At 36.7% G+C, this 17,355-nt stretch overlaps 1 protein-coding gene across 27 annotated transcripts in view; it reads left to right on the forward strand.

Moving 5' to 3' along the window:
* The window catches only part of epb41l3.L (erythrocyte membrane protein band 4.1-like 3 L homeolog), a 189,040-nt gene extending 171,914 nt beyond the window's left edge, over positions 1-17,126 (forward strand). For 17 of the 27 annotated variants that reach the window (XM_041565330.1, XM_018266358.2, XM_018266369.2 and 14 more), the window contains 7 exons: positions 1,046-1,168; positions 2,651-2,968; positions 5,962-6,090; positions 7,955-8,053; positions 9,176-9,256; positions 9,642-9,758; positions 15,910-17,126. In XM_041565330.1, coding sequence (XP_041421264.1) covers positions 1,046-1,168; positions 2,651-2,968; positions 5,962-6,090; positions 7,955-8,053; positions 9,176-9,256; positions 9,642-9,752 — 861 coding nt within the window. In that variant the 3' untranslated portion in view covers positions 9,753-9,758; positions 15,910-17,126. 27 annotated transcript variants of the gene reach the window in all.
* The last annotated feature ends 229 nt before the right edge of the window (positions 17,127-17,355 follow it).

The raw sequence follows: 17,355 nt of genomic DNA on the forward strand, positions 1-17,355 counted from the left end.
ATAAGAGCTATAGCTAGCAGTTTCCCAGATCTAACAACCAGGGGTCCTATTCAACACGTTCTTAGAAATACCTCTCTATTATGATCAGAGCCAGTCAGCTGGTTGGGTTTGAAACCTGTAACAATAATTTTGAAATACTGTACTGAGAGACACCAAAGCAAGCAAACTGGATTTTGTGTGGTTAATTTGAAGACTTCACATAGTTCCTCCTTATAAATCATTGCAATTTAATATGTGACATTCTCAAACCTCTAAGGCAAACTATACAGTTCTGTCCTCATTGATATTCCTCAGCCAAGAATGTGTCTGTTCCAGCATGGTACAGGTGTGACAAGGTGTAAAGTGATTTTGGAGGTACATTTTATCCATTTGGGTAATAGGGGACAGGTTTGCACAAAACGATCCTGTACCTTACTGTGAGCGCCATGCTTAGTAACATTGATTAGTGTTACCAACTTCTCTCACAACAGGACAATCAAATCAACTTTACTGTGAAACCAGCAGGCTTCATTATCATGTTAAAATCTACTTTCCAAAGAATCTTCCCTTTCAGTCAATGAGGACCACACTGTATGTTGTTTTGATGCCATTATTTCCCTACAGATTTTGGTCAAACTGATTTCCTATATTATTTTAGGTTGTTGAATAGGGCCCTCAGCTTTACAGCTTTTCTTACAGGCCTACCAGATGTGCACTAGTTTTATTTTCCCTTTTCTGCTGTGTTCATGACTCCGGTGGCTTTTATCCCTTATCTGTTCTTGTCTTGTGTTGTATCCTAACTAATGTAAATGTATGTCTTGTGAACCTGTCTGTCATTCCTCTTGTTTTGTTTTTATTCCTCCATCATCCTGTCTCCTGGTAATATGCACTCTCATACAATCCTTTCCAACACTATCCTAATCTTTAATGTTCTCTTTCATATTGTCTCTTTGCTACCCACAATCCCTCGTCCTAACTTTCTCTTCTTTGTGTTTTTTCTTCTTTCTGTTTTCATATGTCTTTCCTTGTTGTCCCTGTTTGACATTTCATTTCTTTGTCTGTTTAGACCAAACAATCATCTGGTGAAAAAACCTTGGAAGGTTCAGATATCTACAGTTTATTAGAATCTACAAGAAAGCCATCTGAGTTCCTAGGAGAGGTTACATCTACTTCACAATCCTGGGCTCAGGTGGCTGCTGATTGTATAAGCTTATGAGTTGTTTTTCTCAATATGTTCTTCATGTGTATTGCATAAGAGAAGGGCCACTTCACATTTTCATCAACTGATTTAGGCTCAATGTATATGTGACCAGTGAAACAATTGCCAAAGCTAGTATTTATTCATTGCAAAAAGATTCATTAAAATTTGTTAAATTGTTTCAGGATTACGTGCCTAAGGGCAATGGCACAATTACGGGCAGTTAATTACTTGGACAATTAATAGATCTTTGAGTGGGCAACAAAACTATTGAATTGCTCCCATTCATTTCAGTGGCAATTGACTGTACTGCACCTGTATGATTGTCACCGAGGGTGACGCAACAAAATGTTTAGGATTTTGCCAGCTGAATATTTAAGCCAAATGTGAATGTCTGGTATTATGCTCTGATATAACTTGAGTTTTATGGGACTTAAGTGTGAAGCACAGTATTTATTACTAATAATTTATATATATTAATAATTAAAATAATCAAACTTAGAACCTGCACGAAGCACATTGATCATATACCCAAACATAGCTGTCATTTTTTAACAATGCAGTTATGATGAACTATAGGCTTAATTATGTGAGGGCAGTATTTACATTAAAATAACAGTATTGTTTTAATAGTTTTTCTGTCCCTGAATTATACAGTGTGCACAGTTAAGCAAATAAATATGTTGCTCTATGTTGTAATGTAGAATTTCTCGAGTGCCTGCTTTCTGAGATCTCAAAAAACAGCATCCCTTTTTTAATTCACAACAGTTATTCTAGCTTTCTTTATAATAGAGAATGGCTTGCTCATTATCTTCTAGGGTATTATTTACACCATACTGCATACTGATACAGTATATCCATAATAGAATAAAGCAGAAGAGTGGTACAGATAAAAAAGACTATTTTTAAAATGTAAAAATCATGATCTCTTATGTAACAGAAAATTGCATTATAAAAAAGGGCAGTTGGCTTAAGTATTACATAGTTATATAGTAATTTAGGTTGAAAAAAAGATGGGTCCATTAAGTTCAAACTTTTTTTCTACTTAAATTGTAGTTGATCCAGAAGAAAGGGAAAAAAATCTGAAGCTGTCTCCAATTAACCTTTAAAAGTGAGAATAGGCCAAAAAGTGATATTTTGGCCCAGGATCAGCATTGTACTAAGAGTATTACTTCCATTGTATTTACTCACTTAGTTAAAAGATAGTCAGCCCTTTCTTGAAACTGCCGGTAAAACTACTTTAGGAAGAGAAATCCACTACGTCAAAAAAAACTTTTCTGCTCTTTAAAATTAAACCTTCTTTCATCTAACATACCTATAATGACAATAATATAACATGCCACTGTGTTAATGTACATTTTAATTGTTGAAATAGCTATTATCTTGCCCAGTGAAGAAACAAGGCTTATTTAGACTTATTTTTTCAAACAAGGATGCCAAACGTCATTAAATAACTGTTTATTTTACCAACAGAGAAAAGAGACTACAACAGAATGGGATTCCAGTAGCAAAGGACAAGAGGACATTGAACAGAAAACGAAAGAGAAGGTTGTGCAGGGGATAGTCAGTTTGGAGGAGAGTCAAGTGGGGAGTGTGCATGCAAGCGGGGATGCTTCTGAGCTTGCAGTCACAGTCATTGCTTCTAGCTTAAAAGGGGTTGAGGGCTCTACAGTCAAAAAGGAGCCTGATGAAGATCTAGCTGTTGATGCTTCTGCTTGTTATGCGCAAGAAGAGCAGCATGGCTCAAAGCTTCATGACTCAGAGTTATTGGATGGCAAGCCTCAAATAGAGGTAACTGGTTTATACCCATTCAGTGTTTATTCTATTATAAACTAATTTAAATCATTCCACAACCATGAAAAAATGGCTGATCTGTGCCAAATTCTGACATGTAAGGTAGCCCTGTAGTACACTGCTGTTCACCATAATGCTCACTTCAATAAAAATGTAGCCTGAGTAATAACCCTCCTGACTGCACTACTAGAGGCCATAACTGTTAGAGAGATTAACAGGGAAACCTTGGGGTCATTACATGCTGTTATGCTTGTAAATAAAGCCTGTCTCTTCTCATCTGCCTGTGTTGTTTTAAATAAAAACAGCAGAGCATTCATGTTACCAATTTCTCTTCTGAGGAAAAATCTATTTTGGTCAAATGTAAGCACCATGAATAGTCCTTATTACATTACTAAAGTGTTGTGTTACTACTGTCATTAATGGACAGCCTATATCTCAGTGAGAATTATTTAGTAACACAGGGCAAATTTGTAATAGTTCTGGAATCTATAGCAACCAATCAGAACTTTGTTTTCATTTACCTTTAGTAGTCCAACCAAACCTAATGGCTTATTGGTTGCTATGGGTTTCTGCGCTGGTGGAAACTATCAGTTCATAATGGAAGAAGGTGAGATTGGGATTGCATTAAACAGTAAGAGTATGGAATATGAGGAACGGATGCCAGCAAGCATATATTGATATTTATTTCTGCATATTCAGATAGTACCATTTTTGACATAAGCCTAACTGAATGAGCTTATGTTGAAAACAAAGATATAGTTTCCCTTTAACAATATGTCTTTTTAATGGTTTCATTCAAAAGTCTTTAGTGTAACCATCACTGTGGGGGTTATTTATCAAAATCCTACATTTTCTCATGTTTTAAATAATAAAAGCCGTGACTTTTCCGGAATGTCACGTGAAAAATCCAAATTTTTCAGATTTGACGCCCCAAAAAGTCTGAATTTTTTGTGGAATCGGTGGAAAAGCCTGAAATGTTGAGATTATCGTACGAAACCCAACGCAAACCATAATCTTAAAATTGCAAATAAGACCTCTGCCATTGGTTGAAATTGTTCTACTATATGTTGAGTATTTTCTGATTTGGACTTTTTGCATCCTCGGGGTATACCGTAATAAATCTTGAAAAATTCGAGGTTTTGGATTTTATAGTTCATAAAAACTTTTTCGAGTTTTTTGCATTCGGACTTTAATAAATAATCCCCTGTATGTCAAGGTAATTGTTAAAGGAGCGCATTCATTACATATATTACTCAGGATACATGCCTGTTGGAGTGACATCAGTAATAACTGGAAAATATATTCAGTACAGTGGCGCAGTACAATAACATTCCATGCTGTCTCTGGGCACTGCACTTCACTGATTTCCCTAAGCATAATATGTAAAGTGATCATAGTTTGCTCTTTTGTAAAGTTTAATTCATTGTCTCTGTTTATGCCATTGTTTAGAAGGTGTATCTACTTTCCCTTAGTATAAGTAACAATCCATTGGTCATTGGTTGCTTGTTATGGACAGATATACATGGGAAGATTTTAGGTGTTTTATAAACACATGACCTTAAAATCCCTGAAATCCCACCCATTGTTGTCTACAGTGAGCATTGTTTGAAAGTGCCAGTCCTTGATAAAATACAAACTTCTGGAATTTTCCCCTGGCAAGGACAAGCCCAGTTAATTGAGGGTAATTTCCAGCTTTTTGAAGGCAAAATGTCTAAAATCTCTTTGTCTTCCAGTTCCAATAAATAAACTGTACCCGGTATATTAGTATTGACTAGTATTGACATGTATTGGTGTGTAGATAATTAGCATTCTCCATATGAGTATCAAGACATTTTTGAAAGCTCAACTCTAATGGCCATAATTGCAGCTTCAAGACTTACAACAATAAAGGAACACTACAACTTTCAGTACTGTACTGATTATTTGTCTTTACTATTACTATGTATACATCTTAATTAAGTAGAATGCGGATAAGAGAGATCTAGCTACTTTAGGTTAAATAAAAAAGTTGATAGTGTTATTAAACTGCCATCTCTAGTTGTAATTCAACATTTAAATATTCAGGCAAAGAACATTCTGTGTTGCACAGTATGTTATGTCCTCACAAGTCACTATTAGAGTGAAGATAAATGGAACATTAAAACTCCTTGTAACTGGGGCAGATTTTGCAAAATTTCTAAATTTAGAAAGATAGAAAGTAAATGCACCTTTAAGGCTTTATCTGTGCTGTGCTTTTATTATATAATGTATTGTGCTTATTTCTTGAAGATGAATCAAGTTCCAAGTTGTTTCGGATATATATTTAATAGCAGAAGTAAATGCAACAAATAATTGGGCTAGAAATTCTTCACATAGATAGTAAAGGAAGGAAGACTCAATTCACCATCAATTAAGCATTATAAGCAGCAGAGAGAGGGATACAACAGTCTAAGCAAATGTGAATGTGCCACCCCAGAACCCTATTGTAATATACTTCTCTATTCTACTTTCCTTTATCCCTTATTATGGCCCAGGTTATTTATTTGTAGGAAGTTCACTATGCATAGTATACATAAAAGCAGCCCACATGTTCATTGTCTATTCATTTGCATCTTTATATAATCTATAGCTAGGGACAGTGCTTGTTTGGAGATTTCATAGCCATTGTTCTTTAAAAAACATGCTTTTTCTGCTTGTTTCTGAGGCAGTACTAATTAAATGTTTAGGTATCTTATGCCCATAATGCTTACAATCTTAACCGGGCAGGAGATATGGTGACACTCCTTACTGATTATGATAATACTGTGCAGCTCATCATAACCTTGCTAATGCTAGACTTTGTTATTATAACTTTACTTACATACTGACCCTAGTATATGGTATCTCAATCATAATAGTGTTCTCAGTTCTCTAAAACCTGAAGAACTAGAAAGTGTGGTGTAAAAAAATAATGAATAGTTCCTTAGAAATCCTATTGCATTGTCCTTACCCTTGTTCTTTTCTCTGTGCAGTCACCGGTTGTAAAAACAGAGATCATCACATTCGGCACTATTGCGGAGGGAGAGAAGCCAGATATTAGTACCAAGGATGTTCCAGTAGTACACACAGAAACGAAAACAATTACCTATGAGTCTTCTGAGGTAAAGGCAACTTGGGACGGCTACGCAGTGCATGTTTTACCGCTGATAATTTACAGTAATCCCAGCAGAAATGTAACCAGATATTTTATCATCCACATTGGAGAACAGACAGGGGTGCTTGGCCAATGAGGCAAGTTGAGGCATGTCGCCTCAGGCGGCAGTGCCCCACTAGGTACCAGGGGCAGCAAAAATGCTGCTCCTGGTACTTTAAGAGCGAATTTCTGGGGGAGGGGGGGCAGCAGCAACTGCTGCTGCCTCAGGCGGCGGAGGGGCCAGGATCACCCCTGAGAAAAGAAGCCTGCTGACAAGCCTATACCTCTACAGAGGCTTTACCACTCCAGAAGCACATCTCAGGGGACTCACAAAACAACAGTTATCAATTTTACTTAGTAAAAAAACACTTATTACAGTGGGGGTGGCAGGTACCGTCTTGTGCTCCTTCAAGTCCTATTCACTTCCATATCGCCAGAGGAGCATTTATAGTTGAAGCTGATCCAGACCTGACATTTGCTGAACATGCTAATGGGGAGATGGTCATCAACCTTGCTCTTCTACTCTGCATTTTTTAGCCAGGAGTAGCAATAACGGATGGCTTCTGTGTCTCCTGTTGTGTGGTTTGGGAAGTGGGAAGCTAATTTTCTCTTTTATGTATAGTTTAATGGGTTTTCGCTTAACCGTCTCTTAAAAAAAAAGACTATATTTCCCAGCACCTTCAGTGAAAGGTACACTGTAACCACTGCAGTAAAACAAAGTTTTTGCACCAGTATCTTCTGAGGATTATTGCTAAGATACTATTATTATTATTATTATTATTATTATTATTAACATGCCAACATATTGTGCAGTGCTCTAAAGTAAATGTGTTTATACAACTAAATAACATGAAGTACATACGTACAACATATGGAGTTACATACATCATGACCAATACCGGTACAAAAGGTTTTAAAGGCCCTGTGCAAAAGAGCTTACAATCTAAAGGGAAGGGAGTAAGACACAAGGTGTGGGAGTGCGCAAGATCAGAATTAAGTGTGTGAGAGATGTAGTACTGTATGTGGTATTGCATTTGGTAGTTAAGCAGAGGTTAGACTTCTCTAAATAAGTGCATTTTAAGAGATCTTTTGAAAGCAGAAAGTTTGAGAGAAAGTCAAACAGATCTTGGGAGAGAATTCCAGTGGAGGGGTGCAGCCCTTGCAAAGTCTTGAAAGTGAGTGTGTGAGTAGGTATGGAGAGAAGATTTGAGGAGCAGGTCAGTAGAGGAGCATAGTAAGCGGTTGGGTTAGTATATAGAGATGAGTTCCGAGATGTAGGACGGGGCAGAGTTATGAAGTGCTTTGAATGTCAGGGTAATTAATTTGAATTTTATTCTGAAAGGTAGCAGAAGCCAGTGCAGGGATTGGCAGAGTGGCATGACAGAGGAGGAGCGGTTGCTGAGGTGTATGAGCCTGGCGGCAGTGTTCATCAAGTAATAGCATAATTACTTGATGTTCCAGAAAACTTGAGCAAAAAAAAAGAATAGTGACAAACTTTCTGGCCTATGGCATTCTAGGCAATTTTCAAGTGTTTTTGCTCACCAGATATTTTCTTCCCTGAAAGTTTGTCTTAGACAACAAAAAAATCTACCCCTTAATGGTAATTGTATGACAGCCCAGAAAATGTGCTTGTGCAAATTAATACAGGTGGACAAAAAATTCCAAGAGCAGTGACAGATAAATACAGAATAGAATAGCATTTTACTAACTATACTCTTAGCAGCAATTTTATAGCAGCCTTTCTGGTACGGTATCAGTCGAGTTGTTTTTCTTCCTCCCTGGTGTTACATTTATAGCTAACCTAGTAACACCATTTTGTCAATTTATTTTAGACGGGCGCTCGTACAGACACAGATCCCGGGATGTTAATGAGTGCTCAGACCATTACATCAGAGACATTTGGAACTACAACAACTACACACATAACCAAAGTGAGTACTAACTGCCCCTTTTTCCATGGATCAACATTGTAACGATGGTCTTTAATGATTAACTAAACCTATAGCCTGTTCACTCTGCTACACAATAGTCTATATGTCAGCATCACAGCATTAGCATCCAATTTATTGAACACAAGTCAGTTGGGTATGTGTAGACATAACCTGCTAAGGGAAGCCTGGAATTACTTATAGTTGGAATATACTGTAGTGTCTTTACTAAGATGTGACTATAATTGAAAGCTTGCATTTATCAAAGGTTGAGGTTGAAGATCCCTAATTAATAAGGATAATGCAAGCTGGTTGATTTTCCCCTTGATTTAAGATTGATATTTTATTTATATCAGTGTCATAGGAATTTTTTTACGATCCTGAAAACTCTATTATTGAGACGGGGTGGCTCATTTATTAAAGGCAGAACTCATGTGAAATTTTTTTTACTCTAATAAATTCGAATATACTCACAAATTGACTGGGAGGTTATTTAAGAAAAAATGAGAATGTCTGATATTCTATTGAAATAGTTTCAACCTGAAAATTCGAATCGTATTTGAATCGTACGAACTGAGTTTTTCTCCGAAAAACACTCATATGTCAGGAAGATGTCCAAATGGCTCAACAGACCGCTACCATTGACTTGTACATAGGTTTTAGGTGCCGAATATTCAAATTCGGACTGTTTCCATGTTCAAACAGTCAAATTTACATTCGAATAGGGGGATTACAATTCGAATGTGTGAATTTTGAATTTACTATTCAACCCTTAATAAATCTGACCCTTATGATTGGAGATTCTATCTCTCTGGCTTAGATCGACAGATATACCATTGAAAGTATTGAAAATTAGATTTATAAACTTTGGGAACTGGATATTCAATATTGTGTTTCATTTTCTGAGTTCTCAGATGACTGGGGACTGAAAGAGGGTTCAGTTAAAATGGAGATGTTTGATGGGGGGTAGACAAGATGTATAGGTCAGCGGAGATTTGTATGGTGGTGTGGCCATTTAAATGAAGACTGTGCCTTCAATGTAAGAAACGTGTTGCATCATGCAGTAAGGAATATCTGAGCAATCACACTTTCTGTCTTTTTTTATTTGTGTTTCTTCCTGTGTAGACTGTGAAAGGAGGCATCTCAGAGACGAGAATTGAAAAGCGAATAGTGATTACAGGTGATGCCGACATTGACCACGATCAGGTAAAGTATTCCCTTGGGAACCATATGTTAAATAAAGCAGCTCATCTAAGATCACACCAAGGCACACATGATTGTTGTTGGAAAGGGGGTAAATGGATGTGTTAAAGTATTTACTATTAAGCACTTCTTTATTTCAGTCTATAATAAAAATAAATATTAAAATGCACAAAATAAATTAAAATAAATGCACAAGATGAGCATTTGAATCTTCTTATTCTTTCCTGCATCAGATAATTGTTTTCTTTTAATTCTCTCAATTTTTAATTGTCTTTCCTCATTTGTAAATTGTGTAATTGGTATTCATGAATATCCACCTTATCACTGATCTTGCATGTTCCACCTCCTTTTTTTGTTTTTTGCCCTTCTGCGGTATTTCTTGCGCTAGGCGCTGGCTCAGGCAATTAAAGAGGCCAAAGAGCAGCACCCTGACATGTCAGTGACCAAAGTAGTGGTACATAAAGAAACAGAGATCACACCAGAAGATGGGGAGGAATGACCACAGGTAAGAGGAATAGATGATTCTCAGGACATAATGCAGGCAAGCATGCGCAAAAGGCTTCCTCCCCTATGCTTAAAATCTCTCTTACTACATATTACTGTGTTTTGCATGAAACAAATAGATAGACATTTTTTTTACCAAAACTCGTAACTACCATTCTGTTTGTGCTTATGCATGGCCTGCAAAGCATGCTGCTAATTTTATAAAATGTTTCAAGCAATCTATAATACTGTAACAGTCTTCATTAATCAATACATGTATCAATAGCTGAATCTTTTCCCCTCAATTTACATTATCCTAAAAATGTTAGGGCTTGTTTAAAAAAGGATTGGCATATATTACCATGTTTTTACACACAATGCAATGTATGTATACTTAAAGGGATACTGTCATGGGAAAACATTTTTTTTTCAAAACACATCAGTTAATAGTGCTGCTCCAGCAGAATTCTGCACTGAAATCCATTTCTCAAAAGAGTAAACAGATTTTTTTATATTCAATTTTGAAATCTGACATGGGGCTAGACATATTGTCAGTTTCCCAGCTGCCCCAAGTCATGTGACCTGTGCTCTGATAAACTTCAATCACTCTTTACTGCTGTACTGCAAGTTAGAGTGATATCACCCCCCTCCCTTTCCCCCCAGCAGCCAAACAAAAGAACAATGGGAAGGTAACCAGATAGCAGCTCCCTAACACAAGATAACAGCTGCCTGGTAGATCTGAGAACAACACTCAATAGTAAAACCCATGTCCCACTGAGACACTTTCAGTTACATTGAGAAGGAAAAACAGCAGCCTGCAAGAAAGCATTTCTCTCCTTAAGTGCAGGCACAAGTCACATGACTGGTGGGCAGCTGGGAAATTGACAAAATGTCTAGCCTCATGTCAGATTTCAAAATTGAATTTTAAAAAATCTGTTTGCTCTTTTAAGAAATGGATTTCAGTGCAGAATTCTGCTGGAGTAGCACTATTAACTGATGCATTTTGGAAAAAACATGTTTTCTGATGACAGGATCCATTTAATATAACTGCTGCTGCTGCAATCAGGTGCCAGAGTTTGAGAGATAGGGGAACTATCGCTAAAATGAAAATTTAATATAAGCTTCAGCATACTGAAATAAGAAACGTTCTAATCAATTAAAGGGGTTGTTCAACTTTGATATAACTTTTAGTATGGAGTAGAGAATGATTTTCTGAGATCATTTGCAATTTGTTTTATTTTTTTATTATTGAAGGTTTTTTAGTTATTTAGCTTTTTATTCAGCAGCTCTTCAATTTGCATTTTTAGCAGTCTTGTAACTAGGGCCCAAATAAACCTAGCAACCATGCATTGATTTGTATAAGTGACTGGAATATGAATAGGAACGAGTCTGAATAAAAGGATTAGTAATAAAAAATAGCAATAACAATACATTTGTAGCCTTACAGAGCATTTGTTTTTTTATAAGGGGACAGCAACACCCATTTGAAAGCTGCAAAAAAACAGAATAAAAAGACAAAAAACTATAAAAAAAATAAATAATGAAAAGCAATTGAAAAGTTGCTTAATTGGCCGTTCTATAACATAATCAAAAGTTACTTTAAAGGTGAACCACCCCTTTAAATATTCTGCATCGTTTCTGAAATAATCAAGTTTATCCTCACTATTCCTCTCTCAGCATCTGTTTCTCTTCATTCTGTCTTCATGCAGGAGTTGGGTGTCAGATATTCATATACAGTTAGAGCCAAAATACCTTATAGGGGGGCTCCTTTTGCCTAGAAGATGTATTAGAGCTCACTCTATTAAAATTACCAGACATCCTGTCTCTCTACATGCAGGATTTCTGCAAAAGACAGTTATTTTGTTATATTTTTTTTTTGTTTGTACTGGAGTCATTTGTTTGAATGAACTCTAATTCATCTGCTAGGAGAGGAAGCCCCCCTATAAGATATATTGGATCTGTTAATGAATATCTGACACCCAACTGCTGCATGAAGACAGAATTAAGAGAAACAGATGCTGAAAGAGGAATAGTGAAGATAAACGATGCAGAATATTTAATTGATTGTTTTTTTAGAACGTTTCTTATTTCAGTATGCTGAAACTTGATTATTTCAGAAACAATTCAGAATATTTGATTATATTTAGAAAGTTTCCTATTATATAAAATTTTCACGATAGTTCCCCTTTTATATAAATGCAGCTGCTGCAATCAGGTGCCTGAGTTTGCCCCGGATGTCAAATGCACATTGATTTGTATAGATTGTGGTAATGTGCACACAAACAGGCTCATCTTGTGCCTTCTGGGTAAGAGGGGGATGAAGTGGCATACATTTACACACCCTTTCATTGCAGCTATTTTAACTGTCAAATCAGGTCATTATGGGCACAACACACATAGGAAGCCCTGTACTTACTGCCTGGTTACTGTAGCGGTTAGGTAAAGGGCTGGACAGGAGTACACTGTACTTGCAAAACACAACTACATGAGTTGCAACAGAGACCCTGCCTTGCTTTATGGCACAGAATTTCAATATCCTCAAAATCAGAGCCTTTGTCAAATGCAATTTATTGAAAGGCTCGTTAACGTCTATGAAAATACTGCATGGGATGTCTGTGCTGACTATATAAATCAGAACATGGAGTGTAACAGATTAAACGTATGGAAAATGAAATGGTATTATAGTATATAATTAGAAAGTGGGTAATTTATATGATGACAGAATCACATTAGGAAAATGTCTTTGTTAAAAATGGTGTAGTTAGTATAATAAATCTGTAGTTTAGGGTCTGCAGGTAGAAATTGATAACTCACCACATAAGGGAAGAGGCCCAGGTGCACCGCCCTGAGCCATCAGCACGGGGAGCGGACAAACCGGAAAAAACTTTTGGAGCAGGCACTCAATGAAGGCAATCTTCCACCAGGCAGAAGAGTTTATTGTGTCCACAGCCTTACGCGTTTTGTGATAAACACTGAATCATAGGCTCTTAGTCATAGGCCTATGATTAAGGGGCAGATTTACATATGGTCGAATATCGAGGGTTAATTAACCCTCGATATTCGACTGCCGAATGTAAATTCTTCGACTTTGAATATCGAAGTCGAAGGATTTACCACAATTAGTTCGATCAAACGATTAAATCCTTAGAATCAAACGATTTGAAGGATATTAATCCATCGATCAAACGATTTTTCTACGACCAAAAAAAACATAGGAAAGCCTATGGGGACCTTCCCCATAGGCTAACATTGCACCTCGGAAGGTTTTAGGTGGCGAAGTAGGGGGTCGAAGTTTTTTTTAAAGAGACAGCACTTTGAATGGTCGAATATTCAAACGACTTTTAGTTCGATTCGAAGTCGTAGTCGAAGGTCGAAGTAGCCAATTCGATGGTCGAAGTAGCCAAAAAAAACATTCGAAATTCAACGTTTTTTTTATTCTATTCCTTCACTCGAGCAAAGTAAATGTGCCCCTAAGTGTTAATCATGAAACGCTTAAGGCTGTGGACACGACAGACTCTTTACTTTGAATTTATCTGCCTGGTGGAAGATTGCCTTCATTGAGTGCCTGCTCCAAAAGTAGTTAGTATTCGTAGGTAGAGTTGATACCTTGAATGGACGATTGAAAATACACTCATTGCATATGTTGATCATTCTGTGTCCATCCACCTGAAGTAAAGAATTCACTACCCTGTCATTACACACATGGATTGGGTGTGGGTTGGATCAGCTTTTTCAAAAACACCAGGTGGCATATTTATCAAAGAGTAAAGTTAGAGATCACCCTAGTCCACTAGTGTGAAATTCCACCACTCTCCAATCATTTCTATGGGATTTTTAAAAGAGTACTGTATTTATCAATTCGTGAAAGTGAAAGTTCATCCTTTGATAAACATGCCTTTGCTATAGAAATGAATGGAGAGCGGAGGAATTTCACTATAACTTCTCTCTTTGATAAATATACCTCCATGTGTGCCATTAGCCTTATTAATATTAGCATTATTTGTATCCAAATATATCCACTTAAGGTTTGAAGTCTAATTACAGCACAACACAAAAGAGCCAGTATCTTTTTATAAATGTATTTTCTAACATGTAAGTGCCAACATAATGCACAGCGCTGTACTATAAACGGTTTATACATTGAACATAAATACATACAAAGCAACCAATAACCGACACGAGAGGTGAAGAGGGCCTGCCCAAAAGAGCTTACAATCTAAACATATACCACTTTGTTCAACATGGGTTCAAAGAATAGGGCTTGTGTTGAACATACTTTTTGTTTTTTATCAGTGTTTTTTGTTATTTAATCTAAACTGGAAAAGTCAAGCTACTTTGTTTATCTGTTTTAAATTACAGTACACTGATAATTCCTCTTAATAACAGACTCCTGCTTATCTGTAAGCAAATGATCTACCTCACAAGGACCAAATATGGAAGAGCTTTAGTTTCCCTGTTAACCTTGTTTAGCCTTAAATGATAACAAAACTTACCCAATACAAGAGCTGAAGAGGGCCCTGTCCAAAAGAGCTTACAGCCTATATAACCTTGTTCAATGAGAGTTCAACGAATAGGGCTTGTGCTGAACATACATTTCGTTTACTGTTTTGATCATGATAACAATTCTCAAAAAATTCTAGTTTTTTTTTTTTTTTAAACTGAAAATTTGAGTTATGGCTAAAAAATACCCTTGAAAACTCGAATTTTTGCTAAATGTTGCATTGCACATTTTGTAATGTAATTATAAATTATGATCTATATATATATCTATATATGATCTTTGCTGCTAAAAGGAAGCTGAGGCCTTGGGTTGGTGCAGAAATTTAAAACATAGGGTGAAGCATTTATAGCTGAATTTGTTGCATTTAGTTACCCTTAAATGCAGCCAGGAGGCAAGGCTTGGGATGCAAGGGGTGTAAAAAGTCTTAATGAGAAGTTACAATTTCTTGGCTCATGAAAAAAAAAACCCATAAAAACACAAGTGGCAAATTGATTAATGTAACAGTGTTTCTTGCATGGTCTAACAGTTTCCAGTTGAGGTTTATTTCTATGGAGAATGGTGCATGTGGCTGTAAAACCAGAAAGTACGTTTCTGGTGATGTTATCTGGGCAACCTGTAAAAAACGTCATGTGGTAAAATGGGTTTGTCTTTTTGATTTAGGAAAAAAAAATTGCTGAAAGGAAATATCCATGTGTGGCCTTAAAGGGGGAACTATCGCGAAATTGTAATATAAGCTTCAGCATACTGAAATAAGAAACTTTTTAAATACAATTAATTAAATATTCTGCATCGTTCCAGAAATAATCAAGTTTATCTTTACTATTCCTTTCTCAGCATCTGTTTCTCTTTATTCTCTCTTCATACAGGAGTTGGGTGTCAGATATTTATTGACAGATCCAATATACAGTATCTTATAGGGGGGCTTCTTTTATTAGCAGATGAATTAGAGCTCACTCAAATAACTGATTCCAGTACAAACAAAATCTAACAAAATAACTGCACAAATCCTGCATGTAGAGAGACATGATGTCCAGGCCCGGGCCTAGGGCGGCAGGAATTCAGGGGGCGGCATGCCACCCAGCCACATTCAACATGTCACGCAGATGTGCATATACAAGATGTGCACATGCGCCAATACGTCCAGGCACAAGCGGAGGACGATGCGGACAGGAAGGGGAACAGGGAAGGTCACACATACAGGAGGGGAAAGGAAGGTAAGAGAGGCGGAAGTAGAAAGGGGACGAGCAAAGGAAGGGGGACAAGGGAGGGGAAAGGGTGACAAGGAAGGGGGGGGGCAATGAGTGGAGAAGACCTAGGGGCACCCCGTTTCTAAATCTGGGCCTGATGATGTCTGTTGATTTAAATAAAGTGAGCTCTAATACATCTTCTAGGCAAAAGGCCCCCCGATAAGATATATTGGATCTAACTGTCAATGATTATCTGACAACCAACTCCTGCATGAAGAGAGAATGAAGAGAAACAGATGCTGAGAGAGGAACAGAGGCGGTAAACTGGATTATTTCAGAAACAGTACAGAATTTTTAATTGTTTATATTTAGAAAACTTCATATTTCAGTATGCTGAAGCTTATATTAAATTTCATTTTCCCTTTTAACCTAAAATGCATTCCTGTTTTCCTAATACTGACAGTTTCTCCTTCTCTTCTTTCTAGGAATAAAGCAGCTTGCAAACAAGCTTGACCATATCCACCATTATGAACATGTGACTATGCGCGGTGACCGAACCTAACCTGGCTGACTTGTACCTGTGGAGAATTGCAGAAGGATGTAGCTTGACCATTTATAAAGACATTGGCCGACATATCTTCCCATTAAAAGCAATGCAATCCAGCATAAGTAAATCAGTACTGCATGAAGCAACTATAAATGGCAGCATTTTTATTTTGTCTACACTTCAAGTTATATATGCACGTTCACACACCACAATAATATACGCGGTGAACACTTAATGTAACGCATACACTTGAGTCTTGAGTTCTAAGCGAAGTGAAATGTAGGTGGCGAGCATTTGTTTACAGAAAATAACAAAAAAAAATCCCCTAAAATGCTAGAAGCTGCGTAGGTACTGTGTATATTGTTTCACCACACCTTATACGTGCCAATAACAGACTTTATTCAGTACACAACTTGAATATTGTGTTTGTTTTATCTGGTTTTATTACCGTTACCTGATAAAGTTAGATCGCTACCCTCGTGAACCCTATTTAAATGCTGATAAAGAGTGCTTCGTATATCCAATTTAATAACATATGGGGTAGTAATCATTTTAGTATTTTAACTTGAAATTTTGAGGTTTTTTTTTTTTTTTTTTGCCCGGCGTTGCTGTCGAGCTTAAAACAAAACGTATAGTTTGTTTCACAGACGTGTATGTTTATGTGTCGTCCATTGAAGCAACATGTGAATCTCCTCCGTTCCAAGACTTTCCTTTTGGCATTGTCCTGTGTGTTGTTTTCAGTTCATTTTGATTTTGTTTTTTATATATAATTTCTCAGTGGCAAATGTTCATATCAGAATCTGCTCTACATCTCTTACCTAGCTGAGAGCCAAGCCTTAACCTGTACAGATACTGCACCATTTTGTAGATAGCGTTCCCAGATCTGCAAATAATCCATTCATTCGGTACCTCTTCCATGACATTGTCAGTGGCATCACTACACATAGTGAATGTTTGTTTCAGCATAGTGAAAAAAAAAAGTGATAAACGCATTAAAATGTATTGTATGTGTCAGGGAAAACAAACAAAAAAAAAAATCTGCTTTTCTAATTTGCACCAGCCAGGGTGTTGAATTACGGCATATCACATAATAAAATCAAATATATTGAAAATCAATTGCAATTATTTTGCAGCTAATAAAATTAAAATGAAGGATTTTCTTGTCTTAATTATTGCTGCTGGACACTGTATTTATCTTTTTTTTTGTATCTCTTGAGCCATTATAATTAATAATAATTAAAATTAAATGCACTATGTATTGGGAAAGTATTTGCTTTAGAAAGACAACTACAGTTTATGTAAATAGGCTATTGTGTAGCCATGGGGGCAGCCATTTAAGCTAAAAAAAGAGAAAAGGCACAGGCTGTAATATAATACAATGGGA

Source organism: Xenopus laevis, chromosome 6L (assembly GCF_017654675.1).
Source record: "Xenopus laevis strain J_2021 chromosome 6L, Xenopus_laevis_v10.1, whole genome shotgun sequence".
Classification (NCBI taxonomy): domain Eukaryota; kingdom Metazoa; phylum Chordata; class Amphibia; order Anura; family Pipidae; genus Xenopus; species Xenopus laevis.